The 16,961-nt window shown below is 46.0% G+C and overlaps 1 protein-coding gene and 1 long non-coding RNA gene across 3 annotated transcripts; both read right to left on the reverse strand.

Annotated features, from left to right (window-relative positions):
- Positions 1-7,612: 7,612 nt before the first annotated feature.
- Positions 7,613-11,915, reverse strand: LOC139054149 (uncharacterized). 2 transcript variants are annotated; one of them, XR_011511043.1, is made up of 3 exons: positions 11,781-11,915; positions 9,963-10,070; positions 7,613-8,887 (listed from the first exon to the last, which is right to left on the reverse strand). It is a non-coding gene; the product is annotated as an uncharacterized lncRNA (long non-coding RNA). The 2 variants fall into 2 exon arrangements; XR_011511044.1 differs by having other exon boundaries at positions 11,729-11,912.
- Positions 11,916-15,669: 3,754 nt separating this feature from the next.
- Positions 15,670-16,632, reverse strand: LOC139054147 (NEDD8-conjugating enzyme UBE2F-like). The gene has a single exon (XM_070530756.1). The coding sequence runs from the start codon at positions 16,447-16,449 to the stop codon at positions 15,877-15,879; it is 573 nt and encodes a 190-aa protein (XP_070386857.1). The 5' UTR covers positions 16,450-16,632; the 3' UTR covers positions 15,670-15,876.
- Between the last annotated feature and the right edge of the window lie 329 nt (positions 16,633-16,961).

Consider the following 16,961-nt stretch of genomic DNA (forward strand, 5'->3'; position numbering starts at 1 on the left):
TACTTACCAAGCGACGGCTTTTTTGCCTGCTTTACCAGGGAAACAAATAGAAGGGATGGAGCAAGGAAGCTGCCTTCGTCAGTCTTCCAACTTCGCCGGTGGGACAAGCAAATTATACTATACAGTTTTTTTTTACTTTTTAAAGTTAAGCCAGGTCAACTGGAGAATTTGTGCTGCGCGCTTGTGCGCGCGTTTTTGCACGTACAATACGTCCGTGCATGTGTCCGAGCACGTGGACAGCGACTTCACGGTTAATTGCGTGCGAGGTTCACCATGGCAACGACGAACAGCGAGCGGGCAATGCTCCTTTCGGAACCCGTACTCGCGTAACGTTTAACCTGACGTAGTTTTTTGCAACCGTGGAAAAGAAAGGGGACCCGGTGTGGTGGCTCGGGTGTCTACTACGTGGCGTTCTGCTGCCGTGCATGAAACCATGTCGTTCGATTTCGGCAGCCACATTCCGATGGTGCGCAATGCAGAAGCGTTCGTGTGCTTGCGCAGATTTAGGTGCACGTAAAATGCACAGCGTCTCTCATAGCGTCTCCCGTGTACGTTGCTTTGGAAAGTCAAACCCCGTAATATGATTTTTGAAAAGTGGACTTAATATTATTTGTTCATAACAAACATTCTCGCGAATTGTTTTTCGGCGGTAATCTTTATTGCCAGGAATTCACGAATTGATGGGCAGTGTTTGTCAGACCACAAAGTCAAAATATGCCTTCGTATCTATGTATGCCAGCGGCACTACATGTTTACCCCTCCCCCAGAAAAAAATATTCAAATAAAAATAAAAAGAGGGGGGGAGAGTAAAGGCGGAAAGTTCCTTGAAGGCACGGATGATACGCTGCGTACGCAGACTAAAACTGCGATATTATTACTTATTATGCATTTGTAATCAGTGCAGCACAAAGGCTCCTTGCCTAAAGGAGTCACACCCTTGTGGCCGCGACACATGTAAATTTGGGGCTGAATGCCAAGTCTGTCAGAATTTCTTTTTATTTCGCTTCTATATGGGCCTCGTATATAGCTTTGAAGCCCGCGGTACGGCCGTTGTAAAGCGCGACGTATGCGCTATACAGCGTACCGCAATCGCTACTCTTCGCAGTGGAACTGTCGCCACCAGCGCTCGTCGTGCAGGCGGCGAAGTGCTGGGCACTTCTGGTTGCCGTGCAGGCGGCAACCAGAAGTGCCCGGCGGCGGTCGAGCAGCGCGCGGCTGCCTCCGGTCCAGCGGAGAGCGGCGCGGCCCACTTGGGGACGAGCGCCACGGGCAGCGCGCGGGGACGATATTGATCACCGCCTGTTTTTCACCTCCTGGAAATTACATCTGCGCTGGGCCGCGGCGCGGAACGACGAAAACAAGAGGCCGCGGTGGTTCGGGGCTGCGCAACCAGGTCGGCGTCAGCGAAGTGGAGCGCCGCATCACTGGCCTCGCTGATGAGCGGGGACATACACGGGCGCCATCCGGCCCGCGGCGGTAATCGAGAGGCGGCCTGCGTGGAACGCCGAAATGGAGACGGACGAGGTTGAATCATCGTAGCGCACGCAGATTTTCCGGAGTTGTATGTAAGATAATCGCCGCGCCATACCGCCGCTCCGATCTCACCCGTTCTGACCGTCGCTGTTGGGCGCACACACATATGCGCACACGTTGCGCCGTGTGCGCGAATATCGAAATATTGATCGAATAACAGGTGTGCCGACGCGAGGAGAAACAGACGGCTCTCATGGTGACGATGTCGACCGCGCCGCGACGCCCGCGCGACGCTTGCTTCGCTTACGATTGAGTGAGTCATGTATGGGCACTGCGGCGGGCGCTGACGTGGCAAGCCATTCAAGCGCTCCGCGGTGCAGCGTCGGAGCGCCCGCAGACGCCAGTCGCCTCTGCAGCTTCGCCTCGTTTTAGGCCGGCACGTGCCGCAAGGTCATTCGCACTGATAAAAAAAAAAGATAAAAGCGCCGGTTGAACAGCTTCAGTTACGAGTTCAAACTCGAGACAGACCATACACAGACGTTGTCCCGGCGTATCGTATAATACCGCCAACGAACTAGCTATATAGCGCTTCAATTCTCTGTGGAAATGTGCGTGATGTCGGAGCGCGCTCCAACAATTTGCGTATACGAGCATTGCACGTTTCGGAGTCGTGAGCTCTCCTCATACGTAATTGTAGGCGTGCAATGCCGCATCCCTGTCGCAGGAACACGTGAGGTCTGAATTAAAGCTGTCACTTGGAAAACTTGGGGCGTACTATACTGCTAGAAGCGCTCATGTGTCATCGCCCGCAAGCTTCACCGAGGCTTGGTTGTACTGACGCCTCTACAGTGCCCACCGCGGTTGTCAGTGCGGAAGCTTCGACCACTTGGAACTTTTCAGGTCCTCTCTATACGTTTTTTAGCTCCACCTTTTAGACCTTTTTTCACTACAAACATCTACAGTACAATTGTTGCACAATATATGCGAGTGCCGCCGCAACTCTCCCTTCCTGGGGAGTTGCGGCGTCATTCCTGTATTTAAATTTGGTAACAAAAGTCCTGTTAACAACTACTACCCTGTATTTCTAACAAGTGTATCTGGAAAAATTCTTGAACACATCATTGTATCTAACATTGCACAACACTTAGAAGGAAAAAAAAAACGGTTTCTTCTTTCCTAACCAACATGGATTTGGAAAAGGTCTTTCCTGTGAAACACAATTACTTGAATTTACTAATGACCTTCACGCAGGCATGGATGATAATTCCCAGACTGACTTTGTATTCATCATAATTTTTTTCGAAGGCCTTTGACAGTGTTGCGCACGGACTTCTGTTCGCCAAACTATCTTGTCTTAACCTCGACTCCCTAACCGTTTTACGACTTCGAAAGCTCTTGTCATTCCGTAAACAGTTCAAGTCATTGACAACTACTCTTCTGATGCGTCTAATGTTACGTCCGGTGTACCTCAGCGTAGCGTGCTGGGTTCACTTTTATGTCTCATTTACATAAATGACCTTCCCTCGGGCATTTCATCGACAATTCGATTGTATGCGGATGACTGCGTCGTATATACCGAAAAATTCAAGGGCATCATGACCACATCGCTCTTCAAGAAGACCTTGATCAAACCTCCCATCGGTGTTCCTCATGGCAAATGACGTTAAATACAGATAAATGCAAGTTGATTACCTTTAGTCGTAAACGTATGAATTCTTCATTTAACTACACGCTTTACAATCGTTCTCTTTCCAGCACATCCTCGTATAAGTATCTCGGCGTCCATCTTACACCAACTCTTTCATGGTAAACTCATATCAACACAATTACAGCAAAATCATCACGTACATTCGGCTATCTGAAGCGTGATCTTTACGATGCTCCTCAATCTACTCGCAAGCTAGCATATCAAACATTTGTTCGCCCTCAACTTCAATGTGCTGCGTCCATTTGGTCACCTTACCAAACTTATCTAATCAATGACCTTGAAGGTATTCAGAACCTAGCCGCTCCATTCATCCTAAGAGATTATAACATACACTCTAGCGTAACGAGCATCAAGATAGCACTAACGCTCTCGCTTTTAGAAAAACGCCGAACTATATCGCTACTTTGTTCACTGCACAAAATAATTCACAGTGAGCACTCGTTTTCCTTAACCTTAACTCACCCATGCCGTTCTTCAAGACGTCTACATAATGAACATGGCTTTCAACGTCTCCTTGGCAAAACTAACGCGTTTATTTCTTCGGCCAAACCACTAGGCTATGAAATATTTGAATTATCTTCCGGACACAATAGCTAATATTGTTAATCGCGTGACTTTTAGACAGGAGTTAGTGCGCATTTTAAATGTGGATTTTGAATTGATTATGCAAATATGCCATGTGAACGTGTTTTAAACAGAATTACCGGTACATTTCCAAATTTCTTACTTCAGCCTGAATTGTCTAAACTGGATACGACCTTTTTCATTAACTATTGTATAGCTTCCATTTCCATAATGGTGAATTTATGTACAAGTTTCCTTGCTCCTTTTCATTGGGTAACCTTATTGTAACCACCCGCCCCCGTCACGCAATACTCCGTTTCGGAGACTGTGAGGACCCTGAAAAAAAAAAAAAAAAAGGAACATTTGTAGGAGACGGCGTGCTGCGTGGGCTCTCTGCATCGAATCCGACTCGTGAGCGCCGTTTACACGGTTAACAGAAGCTCGCCAACGTCTCCGAGTGAAGGCTGAACGGGCGAATGATTCTCTGAACGAACGGCTCCGCACTTAGCATCTAAAAAGCAGCAATGGCAAACCCTCTTTCGCACGCGTGTCGGGTCCTCGCTCGTGGCCGCATAATGAGGCAATTAGGTTCGTGCCCACCCGGCATCGGTGTGCAGCTGAAGCAGCGACCTTGCGTTTATGACGAAACGATTGGAAAAATGAAATAAATACTTATTAACAGCAACGTGATGCTATGTTCACACTACGGTCGTAACGCGCGTAACAGCTCTTTTAACATATTTTTATCGCTGTTCGAGGTGGGCTGGGACCGTGTTTACACGATCGCACCTACCTGGGCAGAAATTTTAGAAATGCGTGTATGCAATTGTCAACACTTCCTTCGCGAATGTAGTATGGAACGGAAACGTATATTGCGTCTCATAACGACGACCGAAAAAAAAAAAAGGACGCGAGATCTGCGCTAGGCAAAAGCATGGACTTCAATAGAGGTAACGAGACTGTCGGTCATGTCTTCTGTCTCTTCTTGAATGGCATTCAGTATGTGCTCACTTGCGGCGGCGCCGCCTTTCTAGCAGAATCGCAATGCTTACTTTACGCAGGCGCTCACTCGCGGTGCACCGTGTTTTGTTGCAGCGGATGTCGCGGCGCTTACGGCAGTAACGCGCAATAAGCGATTGACGACACCAGTGGTAGTACACTGTACCAGTGGCGCAGCTAGATATTTCGGGTGGGGAGGAGGGTTCTAAAAACGGGCCAAACAAATGCAAGACGGCGCACTATCGTGTGTCTTGCTTGCAGACCAGACTTGTTGCAGCTGAGGTAGCAGTGGAGATAACCGTTGTTTTCCAGCCAGACCTTCTAGCGAGTAGTACGGCCACGGCCACGTACGTATGAGTGCGGCACTATTTTGCAAGATGCTATGACTCAATCGCACTTTCGGCGTTGTGGGCATGCTATATTATTCGATTTTAAAAATACAGGAACGAAGCTTTGCGCTGGAACTTCGATAGTATCATAGGATGCAAGTTTCACTCAGTTTCTGTGACCTGCTGTCCGACTTGTTTGAAGAGATGTTTGGAGGTAACTTGCCATCATGGTATTGTAGCCATCACGCGACGCATATTGTTGTTTGATCACACTCGGGAATTGATTAGGCAGACAGTCCGAAGCAGGGCTGCTTCCCCTTTAAAAGCCTTTGTGAAGATTACGGCATCCGCAGTTCGCAATAAAAATAAGGGCCAGTAGCTCCAAGAGGTTCAAAAGTGTCGTGTCTTCTAACAGCGGTCTATTCTGAAAATTACTGAGACGTTTAGCTAGGATGGGCTCTCCACAGCAAGCAGCACGTGTTACGAAGGGGTCGGCGAGCTTCAGCTAGGCGACTGGCCAAGTGAAGTTCAGCGATCGGGAAGTGAGGAGACACTCTCCCTATGTCCACAATAATCTGCATTCCGCCAAGTTCGTCCTTGACGCCATTTGTGCGCCCCCTCGTATCTATACCCGGCTCCTCTACTCAAAATCCTATTCCGGTAGTCACTGGCACACTCCTCGACATTCACCCGGTTGTTGAACGGCGCGGTACATGCACTTCGAGGCCATTCACATACCTGCCGTACCACCTGTTTCTTGTGGCAATTTGTTAGCTTTTCTGGTCCAGCATCCTCATCCTTGATATATTTTGCCGTGCGCAAATCAGCGTTCTGTAGGTCTTTCTTATCCCGCTTTTATGCCGTTTTCATTCTTAACAGCGTGTACAAGCTAGCCTAACAACAAGCGCTTCTCAAGTTTATTAACATAATGAAAGTCTGAGATAAGGGGGGGAAAAAAGGCGGGCAGGGGAGGGGGGTGCTTAATATGCGTTTCCTAAGAAGACAAGCAAGTCGCAGCATTTTTGGAATGCTTTATTTCCGCGCAGCTTGGTCGACGACTCGGTCAAGTACCAGAAATGAGACGCTCTTCGACGACACGAAGGCCTGGTGGGGAGCAACAATGCCTCCAAGTTTTATGCACGCGCTTGTCCTATCTTTATCTGTCTGGAATTTTGAGCGCTGATCCCTCCTCACCCCCTTTTCAGTTATGGTTAATACGATCTGTATTGAGGTAGAGGCGTGGAGCCGTAATGTTCTGTGCATGGGAGGGGATCGCCCCCCCTCATTCGGATCGCCACTTGATCACGCTTTGCTTTCACATTCAAGCGTTCCTTTTCATCCATGTCACTCCTTTCGGTGCCTACTTCCTGAAACTTTCTGTTCCGTGGTAAAGGGGAGAGGCATTTCGACCCTCCAGCCTCGTCTCCCCTCTGGCTGCGCCAATGGACTTCAGCGAGTCGACTGCGCGGGCCACGGATCACTCGGCGTGCCGTTCTCATCCCGCCCCCGCAGATCGTGCGCCGCACCCGACAGCCTGACTCATCGCGACACGCGGGCTTTTCCTGCATACTCGCCTGCCTTGGGACGCAGTCGCCATGTTCGGGGCGCGGTGCGCTGCTGCGGGCCAAATTACTTATCGGCTGAACATTACGACATGGCACACAATTCCCACGCAGTCCCTTCCGTGCGTCACACGATCAACAATGTAAAAAAAAAAACACACACACATCGGGCAGGGGTATAAACCGCACGCTATTATGCGAAAAATGTGCATGTATCTGTGTACAGTATTTGAGATATGCAGGAGGGGAAAAAGGCAAGACAAAAAAAAAAACGCGCACGCAGTTTGTTTTAGGATTTCAATACTGGTGTGTGTGTGTGTGTGTGTGTGTGTGTGTGTGTGTGTGTGTGTGTGTGTGTGTGTGTGTGTGTGTGTGTGTGTGTGTGTGTGCATGCGTGCGTGCGCGCGCGCGCGCACGCGCACGCAGCTAGCTAAGGCCACAGCTAGCAGCAACCTTTTGTAAGCTGTACTCTAGACCCATGACCTCTACAACCAAGCTGGTAGCTCAGCTAATGCTCCCTCCACTTACCGCTAGTAGCCACCTTGGGAAGCACTGCTGTAGCTGCGGTGTAGACATTAAATGTCCAGGCTTGTTTCAGCTTCGCAAGTGCTATAGTTAGCTCTACTTACCATGTTTATGATCTTGGAAGGTTGAGTTATTTTACATGTCACTACAAAAGCACAAGAAAGGCAACGACCACTTAAATTTGGCTTCGACTGCGGTCAGTGTCTTTCTTGTGCCAAATTAATTCCTAACCAGATGAGCTGTTGCCAAGCCCTTGAATTCATGCTACTGTAACATTGCACAAATATTGATAATCATTTAAAGAAGTAACAAATACAGTGCAACAAAATATTTGTTTATCAATATATGGCACCAGTACTGAGATAGTTATCCCAACGTTCACAAAGAAATGCATTTATTCTCTATATATTGTTCTCCAACATCTTTCTTTTAAACGGCAAAACAACAGTTTTTTGACAAAGCTTGTGCAAGTATAAGCATTTTTAGAGATCAAATGGCATCAGCACTCACCAACCTTAATGTGTGCCAAAATTGGTAATGAAACATTATTGGAGGTTTCTATGCAGTCTGACGTCAGCTACTACGCATATATGGCAGAAAAAGCAAGTTTTCATTATGAACCTTTATTTTTAAGTGTTTAAGACACAGCTGAAACAAGTGTTGCAATGCAGTCTGAGCACACAGTGAGTGCAGGTAATGCATTGCACTCCACTCATTTTGTTCAGCCATTCTCAACGTTCGAGCATCATGCCTGTATATAGTTCTACATTTTCAGTCAGAAAGGACCATTGTTTTGTGATACTAGTGGATCAGTAATAGCACACTATACCATGCATGCATTTAGTAAGCATGTCTGTCAGAAATAGTGCAAAAAATGTACGATTCTATTTCCCTTCTTCCACAGGCTAAGAGTAGGTTTCACTGTATGTGCATATCATGTGCCAGTGGACTTGCACTGGTATGAAAATGCATGGATCCATATGCAAAAACCACATATACCATCGGCACGACCAAGCACAGCCAATAAATACCACTATCACCTCAGGTAAACTGCACTAATAAACAGGTGCATGCAGTACTAATCGCAGCAGAACTGGGTGCAAGTGTGTAGAGAGTGCATTTTAAGGAAGATAAAAGAGCATGCAGAAAGTCTGTTTCCCGCCTCTGCACGGACACAACCTTTCATAATGGCTCATAGATGCTTAAAAGAGCAGTAAAAAATGCAGTTTATTTCTTAATTACAAATGTGATTAAGTATGGTTGCTATGAATATGACTAATACAGCTGGTCCTTAGTAAAGGCAACTTCTTTCCAGAAAACTTGTACATTCACAATGCTATCTTTACAGTAACTAATGTTCTAAAACTTACTTTGCCTAAATCATGACTGCAAGAACTATACCATTGTCACACAACACACACACAATTGATTTGTGGTGCTTTCAAAAGTTACCAATTGGAATTACAACTGAACTGTGGCTGACCACAAAAAGCTTGTTGTGGGCCCAGGAGCCATGTTTTGATTAGGAGGCCCACCATTTCTGCTAATCACAATGGCTTGATTTTCACCCTGGAATAGTTTGTTGCAATCTTCTACAGAAAACTGGGACTCCCACCCAGAAAGTTAGTCGGTGATATCACAGCTACGGAACTTCCTTCTTCGTGCCACCTCAGGGAAAGATGCAGCTGCTTACAGAGGGATTGGCAGAGTCAATGGCTTGTAGTATTCTGCATGCGTTAAAACAAGACATCAACAATGTAAAACAAATTGTGCATTAAAATTATTACCGACTTTTAAAACCGATTAACGCACCTAGGAGAAATTCATTAAGGGAGCACTGACACAAAATTTTTTTGCCCCGCTTTGGTGCTTTTTTTGGTAGTTGCAGACCTCACAATTATGACATAGAGCCTCAATTCCTTGAGCATCACAAATAATTATTACATCACATTTTACGCAGCTAGTTTAACTAAGATGCACTCCAAGTGAAGCACTATTTTATACGTGAAGCAGGAGACTATTCACATCACCGCAACCATACTTGGAATTCATGCAGTGTCACAAACAACTCAAGCACGAGAATGCTGGCACAATGCAGTAGTCGACGGTGACATAATGACCTTGTCACTTAAAAGCCGTGAAACTGACCTTTCTAATCGCACTTCTTATTGAAATGCAGGAGGACTCGCTCCCCTGTTGTCCCGTCGAGTGTTGAATGACCTCTGTTTTTGCAGCATGGTCATAGTTTGTGTGTATACGTCAGTTGTGTTTGGTACCATGGGACTGCCACGTCAAGTTCTGGTGACATGAATAGACTTCTGTTTCACGTCCAAAGCCACACTACACTTCCCATGTTTTGAGCTGTCACACAAAAATGTAATGCATGAATTAATAATATTTCTGTATCATTAAACAAGTAACTGAGGCTCTAGCTATAGCATAATTAGTGAGTTGACAGTTGACATTCCTGGTATAAAAACTAGACAAAGATTTTGTAGTATACTCCCAAAACGAACTAAGTAGTCTGTTCTCAGCACAAACAATGACAAACCTCATCATCATTGTTTTGATGTGAAATTCACAATGAATATTGTTAACTTCATAAGGGAAAGGCCATTTTCCTTACTGATAGTATTTACACAATACAATTTAATTTGGCAAGCTAGAGTTCGGACTTGTATATCAAAGATAAAAAGCTAGAGGTTCCCCACCAACAAATGTAAGCACAGCTCACTTTCATATATTCCAGAAAACACAGTAAGAATTCTATGCAACTAAGGTTATAAAATGCATCATATTTACCTTTGAGTAGCAGATAACACTCAAACAGGAGTTTCTTCAGACAGTCTGCAACTGTTTTGATAGAGTGTGACAGCATATTAGCTCACATTGGGTCATTCCTAGCCACCTCTGAAATTAAGAAAACATTGATCAGCTGATGCAGGTAGCACAAACGACTAAAGTTAGAATAACAAAATAACACAGTGGCTATTAAGCATTAAGCTGCACGGGCTTACGTAAAGGAAACAGTTGGAATGTGATAGCTCACATTGTGGCCAAGTTCCGCGGACCGTTCGCGCATACCACGACATCACATGAACGTGGCATTCTCGCTGCTTGTTCCAAATGCAAGTTTCGCGAACCAGCAGGACCACCGCAGCAGGACGCGATAAAGGAACAACTGAAACTCCAAAGCGCGCGGCGCGCAAAGTCGAGCGCGCTGAGTCGAGCGAAAACGAAACCTTTCGATCACCCATACTACTGAAAGGTAACGTCAAAATGTTATTTTTTTTTTAGAAACGAATAGAAGTAGACAAGTAGCATTTTCTTCCGTCTTATAATTTAATGAAATTATCTTTTTAACACGAGTAGTTGAGTACTAGTGACATAAATTATGATGAGGAGTGCTTTCGTCATCGGGCTAGTACCGGAATGTCGCTGGGGGGTCTCAAATCGTGTCATGCATTTACCTCAATTTCTCGGTTACTAAACTTTTGTTCGCGATTATATTGACGCCTTAGACGCTCTAGAACATTGCTTTATTACTTTAACTTGACTTTATGGTAACCTCTAGTGTCCCTTTAAAATCAGCACGTACAGAAAAACATTACTGTCTGAAATAATAAACTTTTCAAAGCTAATTCAGCTTAAACGCTGAAATTTTTTATAACGTGACTTCTTGAATGGTTAACTGCAAGAGAGAGAGAGCAGGCATTCTGGATCAGAAGATGGAACAGTCGCGACAAAATTCGCCCTTGTGAAAGCTACGTGTTTCTGCTCAAACAGGAGGCACTGGCTCAAATCAAATTGCAGTTTATGAATATTGCGAACGAAGTGGAGTGACATCTTCAGCTACAAAAGTGGACGAACTTTAGTAGCAACATACCAGTGTGCGACGGCTTTAAGTGGTCGGATGTATTTCTTCATTCAGCGGCGGACAGCTTGTGTGTCAAGACTGTACGTAGCATCTTTTTGCACATAAGCAACTATGCATGTTAAACACCAGTATATCTTCTGAAACGCTCTTCACGTGCTTTTTATTTCATGTAAACATCAATGATGTTACAATAAAGCTGTTTATTGGTAGCAGGTTAGTATGATTAGCGTCATGATTTCGCTCGGCCTATGCAGCAGTGCCAACCTTCAAAGGTAAATGTACAAGCTAATTCCGAGTCATATATATATATATATATATATATATATATATATATATATATATATATATATATATATATATATATATATATAGGGATATACCTGGCCAAAGCAAGCGGACAGCGCAACAGCAATAGCAGAAGCAGACAACGCCGGCGTCGGTCGTCTGCTGTGCGGTACTCCTCACAAGCGTCATTGCGCTTTCGATACACATTTAACTTTCTATGCAACTAGAAATTATTCAGACATCACCTGTCATTTTTAAATTTAGATTGTAAGTGCATAATATTCAAAACGTTATCTATAATTAGTAAGTAAACATTTTTCTGGTATTAGTGCAACTACCGTTAGAATAAGGCGGCGCTTCGCCTGCGAAAATCCGCCCCATTGGCTCTATGCATAGAGTTTCTCACTCTGGCTCTATGGGAATGTCACGGGCTTGTCTTAGCTGCAGGCGGCCATTACCTTCGGCGACCGCACTTGTTTGCTGCCTGCTGTTGGTATTATTATTGCGAAAGCAATACTGCTCGCACTCTCGGCCCATCGGTGGTCGTGGCGCCTCCTTACGCAGCTGCGCGTCCCGTGACCGTGTGACGTCACGCCAGACCGAGAGACGGGGCCCCAGCTCGCGGCATCGATGGTGGAGGCGAAGCCTTGCGCGCCGCTGCTGGCAGCACCGTTGCATGTAGCGCCACCGTGAATAAGGCTGTCTAATATTTTCTCATGCTCACATATTTTCGCTTTCAAACAACTTTATTGCGCAGATATGGTTTTTGAACAGAATACATTTTTTTTACCTGCCCTTTTTGTTCATATTAATTTGCGCGCCCCCTTTGCGAGCTGCAAGTCGCAACGTGCTATCAATGTGGCGCCAGATTTGAACCGGCGTACGTGCGCGCTTCAAAACGTGCGTAGGAAATCAACGAAGCAGCGGTTTCCACGCGCTCCATTTGTGGTCCTAATTGCGCTCTACACGGGGCAACTGACACATCTGTTTTTCCATTTGTCAATTTCTATTGATTCAAGAATTTCCCTAGTTTGTTTTTTGTGTTCCGTGCGCATAATTTCGGTTTATTTCAGCGGGTTTGCAGCCACAATCGCTGCAATGAAAGGCTAAATGACCTGAATCTTTAGCCGTGCAGTGATAATTGTGCTCATTTAGCTCCTCGCATTCAAGCACGTGCTCGTCTGTCCGATGTATACCTTGTTACAGGACAGATAGACCTTGTAAACCACTCTCTCTGACGTAAGGCTTCCAGTGGTTGATTGCGCAGAGACTCATTCCCTTTATTGCGCCATTCACCCTTTTGCGCAAGCCCGACAATCGCACAGGTGCCGAAAACGCCACATCAACACCAGCCCTTTCGCCTATCTTTCGCAGATTGTGGGCCTATCGTTCCTAAAATACGCCCTTTATCCCACAATATATGCTCTTTTCTGTGTGTCCGTGAACGTGTCAGATTTAAGTGCGCAGCTTCAATATCACGTACGGCTCACCAACTAGCCCATCAATATGTATTAATCAACTTCTGATACTTGGGAAAGCGTAATTAATCTTATAGACGCCAAGTTACATTTCAACGACAACTAGCAGTGACATCGATAAAAAAAGAAAAAAAGAACAGAGAGAGAGAGAGAGAGAGAGAACCGGTGTTGTGTATATATAGAAAAAGAAACGTTCATAATGTGACTATACGACGCGCTATACTCTCGAAATAGCTGTGTCGCAGCGGTTATTGCTGTAGCTCCGTGATCCAGCACTCTCTGCATAGCAATATTTGGTGAATTGTTGACAGGGCCGCATGCTCTGTCTCTGGAGAGGTCAGATAGAAGCTTTTAACCGTATGCATGCTGCCGCTGAAAATTCCATGTGAGAGCACATTTTTGAGCTAGAAGTCTAAACATCGTATGATAACACTCGTAAGCAGTATGATAGGGAACACCGAATGCCATCATACGTATAATTAAATTCTGGGACATTAAGAACACGGTTCTATATATGATGTACGCTCTGTGTGCGTGCGTGTGATAGAGAGAGATGTGTGCTCTAGAGTACTTGTACATTTAATTTCACTTATTTTAAACTTATTTCACGGATAAAACCATTACGCGTATCCCAGGCAGTGTGGGAAATAAATCGACGTAAGCGAAGCTTTCTGTGCTGTTTGCTCTGATTCACGATAATTATAGCGGTGATGTTAACGGTGAATGTATCATTTCTTCAGCGTTTAGTACCATACGAGAGTGGCGAGTTGATGGCAAAGATTACCGTGCGTGTGCACCACTGCGCGCTGTTTGTCTGCGTAAAACACAGAACACACATCGAGACGTGTTTGCTTGAGGCGTTATTGCGTTCCATATGTAGTTCATGACCCCTGAAAATGTTAGCATTGTCATTGCCTTTTCTGTTACATGAGTGAGCTGCTTCAAACATTCTAAGTTTATTCCCTTTGGGGCTTATCTTGTCCCCAAACGATAATCACCTATCATGCGTGCTCTTCCTTCCTGTATTGCTCCTCTCTGCTACTTACAGGTCACGAATGGCATGCGCTTTATCAGCGTGACATAGCATTCTCGACAGGAAAGTAGCGAGAGCAGGGTTTTCAAGAAAGGAAACGCAAGCAGGGCAGATGACATTTATCGCTGCGGGACAAGATAAGCCCTAAAGGGTGTAAGCAATTTTGTAAGAGCGTGCACTTTAAAAAATGTTTACGCCATTTGAGGTGTATCTCGTCCCCTAAACAATGATCGCCATCTGTCTTGCGTAAATTGACTTCTCTGAAAACTCTGCGCTCGCTACTTACTTTCCTGTCAAGAATGATGTCACGCTAATAACACGCTAACAATTCCCAAACGTGTAACTACTCTAAACGGGCCGAGAATACGCCAACACCTCAATCCTCTCTAATCGCGGCTCAAGCCGTACAGAAAAAAAAAAAAAAGAACTGCAGGCTTTTTACCGGACTGATCGAACTAATGGCGAATTCGGCAAATAGCACCGGCCCGCACCGGGGCGACCAGGGGCGACGATGATTGGATGGAACGGCGCATTGGGGTGCCCCGGTGCGATCTGCCGAATTCGCCATGAAAAATCTTCATACGTTTCCATGCGTTTCTGCCGAGCGGCGGTGGAGCATGTATAAAGGGGTTTTACATTCAACAAGCAATGTACTGAACATGGAGGAAGGAAATAAACTTTTCTGTCCTCCATGGTACCGACCAGTACCGACCACATGATACAGACCAACGTTACTAGGATACAGACAGCAGAGACCGAGGCTTTCCCGAGGCTGAGGGTGTTGCGACATCTGGCGACATAAGGGCGCAACAAGGTTGTGACAGCACGTATCGGGCCCCTTACTGCCCTTACCCTGAAGACTCGCAACAATCACACAGATTCAGATTTGGGTGGCTCAAATGTTGCGGAAGCGCGCCTTCATCGACGAAAATTTAGCTAAATAAATGTGAGCCTATGCACACTATTCTGGAGTAATCGTCCAAAAGAAGTCACTCGCATCTTTCTAGACATGCGTTTGATGGTGCAGTACGATCTTTTCTCACTGCGCTTGAGCCTCATTTTAAAAGGTGCGAACACGCAATCAATGGTTGCTAGCAACGGTTCAGCACGCTTCGTTGTGTCGGCTTCTTGTCATCTGTATCCCGTTTTCATACAGTTTCTTCGAAGCAAGCCTTGTACCTCTATGTGGCAGCCCTTGATGCAAAAACAAATTATTTGTACTCTTCACAACCAGTAGCAACGACCATACGCCAAGCACTACGCCACTTGCTTACCTCACAGAGCGTAGGCAGTTGAGCAGAGCAGTTCGAAACGCAAGCCCTCGGCCGAAAACTCGAAAGAGAGGCTAAGGTGCATGATTCACACTACTTAAAATGAACCATTTTAAGGTAAACCAGTGCCGAGCTCACACAGAACAATACACAACATCCAAAGTGACCACTCCAATGCTTTACGGTTGATGTGACGACTCAGCAGAAAATGGTTGGGCGTGCTCAGTACCTTTTTTTTTCTCACTCGTATAGCGCAACTAGACAAGCGCGAACATACGAATGAACTGCAAACGCGATGTGCGCGGTTGACGAACGCGTTTTCGTTTTTACCGCAGCCTGCATCAGCTGCCCGAAGTGAATTTCAACGACAGGCTTGTTTTCTGACGCTTGCTCTCACGCGAATACGCTACTCAGGCTGCGGATCATAGTTGTACATCTGCCTGCTGCTTGAATAATCTTGCATGTGCATTTTTGACATGACACCATTCGAAACGTAATTTTTATGGTTAAGCCCCAACGTTCATGCCAGATGGAAAGCCCTCCCTCGTTCTCGGTCACACTTGAATTTGCAGACAATTCAAAGATAGCTTTATTCACGAGGTCGCGCTAGTGTAGACTTCGTTTGTACTCTGTAGAGAAGCACACGAAATTGATAGATGCAAATGATCCAGACACACAGCACAAGGTCACCAGATAATGGCAACAGATCAGGCCGCCACGAAGAGCCTGGCGCCGCGAACAGCAGCGGCGCCGGACTCCTGCTATGCACGCTTTACCGCTTCGCGTAGTTAAGCACGTATTCGCGCACCTTCGCTTTAAAGCCCTCTTTGTCTCTTTGGTAATGCTCAGCGGCCTCGTTGTCTAGAGGATCATCAAAGTTGAGCAAGTCCGTGAAAAGCGCGTTGAGACCCCAGACGATTTCCTTGAGAGTCCGCGTCGGCGCCCATCCCATGCCGTCGATGGAGCTTTCACGTAGAAGGCTCAGGCACACGTTTCCTTCCTCGTTTATATTCGGGTGCCAGAGTCGAGTCATACATTTCACCTTTGGAGGCACCATGTTGTAGTCTTCGGGAACTTCGACTAGAAACACGAAGCGGCCACCCTGCCAATAGCCCTCTTCCGGCGTGATGATAAGCTCGAAGCGATGGAGAACGTCTGGGTCATCAAACTTAAGCGTGCACGTATTTGGAAGGTTGGCCTCCATCTCTTGCACTTCGCGCACGAGCAACTTGTCTCGAACGGAAGCCCGGCGCACAGCTCCGGTGCTCTCGGGCACCAAGCTTTGCACAGCTTCTGTGTTGTTGTTCTGCGAGCTCTGCTTCAGCTTTTTCGACAATGTAATCATAATGCTTGATTGCTCCTTGCCACTCTCCTCACGCACAGCCTTTTTCAGTCACGAGATCATGTCTTTCGCGAACGTACCGCATGCGGAAAAAGTCGCAAAAGCACTTTCCTACCGTGAGAGGTGACTCAAGACGCCATCACCCCACCAGCGACTACAAGCGGACGCACACTGCTGCCTGTAGCGTCGCCTGTCGTCAAGAGCAGTTACTTTTCTCACAACTAATATAAATCTATGTTGACTTCAGAAGCTAGTTAAACTACGCGTGAGTACATTAATCTCATCCTCACAAAACTCGTCTTATGTCAGTCCTATCCTAGGTTTTTTTTGCTGGATGAAATCAACTTGGATTTTGGCTGGTGCCCCGCCACTGGGTCCCCCGCTTCGCGCCACATTTGTACAGTTTGAAGCAACGTTACTAGTAACGTTGGTTTGAAGGACCATCCCAACCATTCACACATTACCAGTTTGTCCTTTATTCTATGATATTACGTTCGGACCGGCGATAGACACTT

This window comes from Dermacentor albipictus, chromosome 1 (genome assembly GCF_038994185.2).
Source record: "Dermacentor albipictus isolate Rhodes 1998 colony chromosome 1, USDA_Dalb.pri_finalv2, whole genome shotgun sequence".
In the NCBI taxonomy this organism is placed as follows: domain Eukaryota; kingdom Metazoa; phylum Arthropoda; class Arachnida; order Ixodida; family Ixodidae; genus Dermacentor; species Dermacentor albipictus.

Excerpts from the sequence above, each read along its gene's own strand:
- LOC139054147 (XM_070530756.1), bottom strand. The coding sequence starts at position 16,449 with ATGATTACATTGTCGAAAAAGCTGAAGCAGAGCTCGCAGAACAACAAC.